Consider the following 2,786-nt stretch of genomic DNA (forward strand, 5'->3'; position numbering starts at 1 on the left):
TTATTAAGCGCTCATTTATGTAACTTGTCAAATATAATACCAGCGTAAATAAATCCCAGTTCAATTATATCGGTTGTGAGTATCTGTGTGTGGCTGTTTGCTTTATATGATAAATGCGCGCGCGCTCGCTCGCCTCAAAAGACCATGTCACACTTATATGTGAAATTGTCTTGTCTTGCTTGTTTGATTTGGATCAAAATAATTCGGCAATTTTTGCGTGATCCCAGTAGCCGTATTGCTTTCATTAAATGTTTGCTTCGTTATTAATTGTACGTGATTGAAGCGAGCAAATTGTTGTCTTTTTCATCAATCGATGCATCGAATTCCGTGGGATATGGGATAGCTCTCGTTTTTACCAAAACAAGTATATAGCCACTCATCATTCTGCAGATGATGTTAATGAAAACAGTCCCTAGAGTGCTCACAATATCGCGATTATGAAATCTGATCCAAAGCAAAAAGGTCGCAATGAAATGATTTTCATACATCTGAATACGGATCGAAATTTCGAGAAATAAACACCGTGAAAACAAATAATTTTTGAGCTAATAAAATATTGTCAATCTCATATGATGGGCCATCATTGATGACTCTTGTCATGACACCCTATCACTGCTCCTGAATGCGAATAGCGAGCGCACACACATACAGAGACAGAAAGGAAATCCATGTTATGTGACACATGAAATCATTTCAAATCGAATGGAATATCAGAAGTGTGTTGGTATCAAATTGCCTAGTCTGGGCGAAATCACTCGGGTGCTTCTTGTGCAAATACACTGTGATTTTTCTGTCGTATCGACTGCCACGCGAACATATTACACAATAAATTCAACATCATTTCACATTTATTGGCATTATTGAGATGTCATTCGATTTTTTTTCGGTGGAGTTCCAATGCCGTCATCTCTCACACGTACCGCACCACACTCACATGGCTCACCCATCATTCTTGATCCATTTTCGTATGAGAATTGAATATGAAACGTAAACTCGTCGTTATGTATGCAGCATATTAAATGTCTCTTTCAATTTTCAACTTTCAATAAGACCCGTTGAACAACAACACCGTCGAAAAGTAGTAGTCTTCGTCATGAAAGAAAAAAGCCAAGCACAGCAGGCAAACATATGAAACCACTTTTGCCGAAAAACGAAATATCTAATCTGTTTTCTTGAGGTTTATGCATGTTTTATGTTATGCCGCACATTTCGCGTGTACGTTATATCTAAGTCGAGCGCTACATTTTATTTATGTCGTTGCTTAAGCTGCCATAACACGAAAAAAATGTGACAAATCGAATGAAGATGCGCCACCGCCACAATTCTCAATGCGCTTTTTTTCTCGAGGCTGTTCACAATATTAATATTGATTTTTTTCCGAGGTGTGTGTGTGTGAACATTTTTGTCGATTCTCCTGGGACTCTTCAGCGGCTTTACTGGAAAAATTGAAATATGCATCACATGACTATACCTCTGCATCAGCTCAACTCTTTATTTTGCGGTTTTGCAACGATTCTGTTTTACAGTTCATAAAAACCCAAGCACACGCCAGTTTTCCCGTCAAATTTTCACATTTCATTTGCACACATTTCAAAATTGCTGTTGGTTTTTCATGGTTTTTGCGATAACATACACACAGCTTGTGAGATTTATTTATAATAGATGACTTACATAACAGTAGGATTTCATTAAAATGTTTATGATCCATGATTTCCCTTGGCTCCGTTACATCAAAATCACACTGTGAAAAAACTCCTGTGTAGCTAAAAAAAATCTTGAGCAAAAATATTGATGGACCACGACTTGGAATTCTATTGATTTATTGAAATATTTTGTGGAATTTCACATTGAATTGTAATTGATACATTTCAATTGTTTCATAATTAACGTAGGAGTACGTTTCCCATCACAATGCAAACGGTCAGGAAAATCATTTGAGTGGCTGGATGATCAGCAGAGACACCATTTGCTGGCTTTGGTTTTTTTATTGAACCTCCAGTTGCCGTTAGAATTGGCCTACGAGTTGACGGTGGGTTTCTGGTCGCAGCTGGTGTTCTGATCATAGTTGTTGCTGGTTTTGTGGTCGGTTTTCTTTTGGATTCTACTATCTCCGTCTCAGTTATATATTCGTCATCTGTATCATCAGGAGTTGAAGATGCGTCTGGCTTTTCACTAGAAGCTGGTTTTTCTGTAGAAGTTTTATTTTTTTCAGCGGCTGAATTTTCATCAGGCTTTGTTGTTGGCTCAGTTTTATTTTTTTCAGCGGCTGAATTTTCATCAGGCTTTTTTGTTGGCTCAGTTTTATTTTTTTCAGCGGCTGAATTTTCATCAGGCTTTGTTGTTGGCTCAGTTTTATTTTTTTCAGCGGCTGAATTTTCATCAGGCTTTGTTGTTAGCTCAGAAACGATCGGATGGACGTCTGTTTGACTTTCAAGGTTTGTATCATCAGGAGCAGCGTGCACCATAACTAGCAGAGCTAATGCCCAGACGACTCCGAGCACCTTGATTTTCATCGTTTCCTTCCTCACTATCGATGTGCTTCGTTTGTTTGAAAGTAACTTGTTTTTTGTTTCTAGATTTTCCGTGTGGGTTTGTTCGGATATTATTTTTAACTTTTTTTTTGTCTTTTATATTAATTCGTCTTTTTCTGTTTTGTTTTATATCTTTTTTTCTATATAAACTGACTGGTTTGAGAAAAAACTTTTATTTGATTGAATTGGCTTAGTTAATAACTTTTATGTTATTTGAGTTGGTTCGATGATATTTGGTTTTAGTTGGTTTGAAAT

At 37.0% G+C, this 2,786-nt stretch overlaps 1 protein-coding gene across 1 annotated transcript; it reads right to left on the reverse strand.

Moving 5' to 3' along the window:
* Positions 1-1,883: 1,883 nt before the first annotated feature.
* Positions 1,884-2,513, reverse strand: LOC129567005 (serine-rich 25 kDa antigen protein-like). The gene has a single exon (XM_055443454.1). The coding sequence runs from the start codon at positions 2,511-2,513 to the stop codon at positions 1,884-1,886; it is 630 nt and encodes a 209-aa protein (XP_055299429.1).
* Positions 2,514-2,786: the final 273 nt, after the last annotated feature.

The sequence above is a fragment of the Sitodiplosis mosellana genome, unplaced genomic scaffold, assembly GCF_009176505.1.
Source record: "Sitodiplosis mosellana isolate CC-2019 unplaced genomic scaffold, AAFC_SMos_1.0 Smas_scaffold_5, whole genome shotgun sequence".
NCBI classification, from domain to species: Eukaryota; Metazoa; Arthropoda; class Insecta; order Diptera; family Cecidomyiidae; genus Sitodiplosis; species Sitodiplosis mosellana.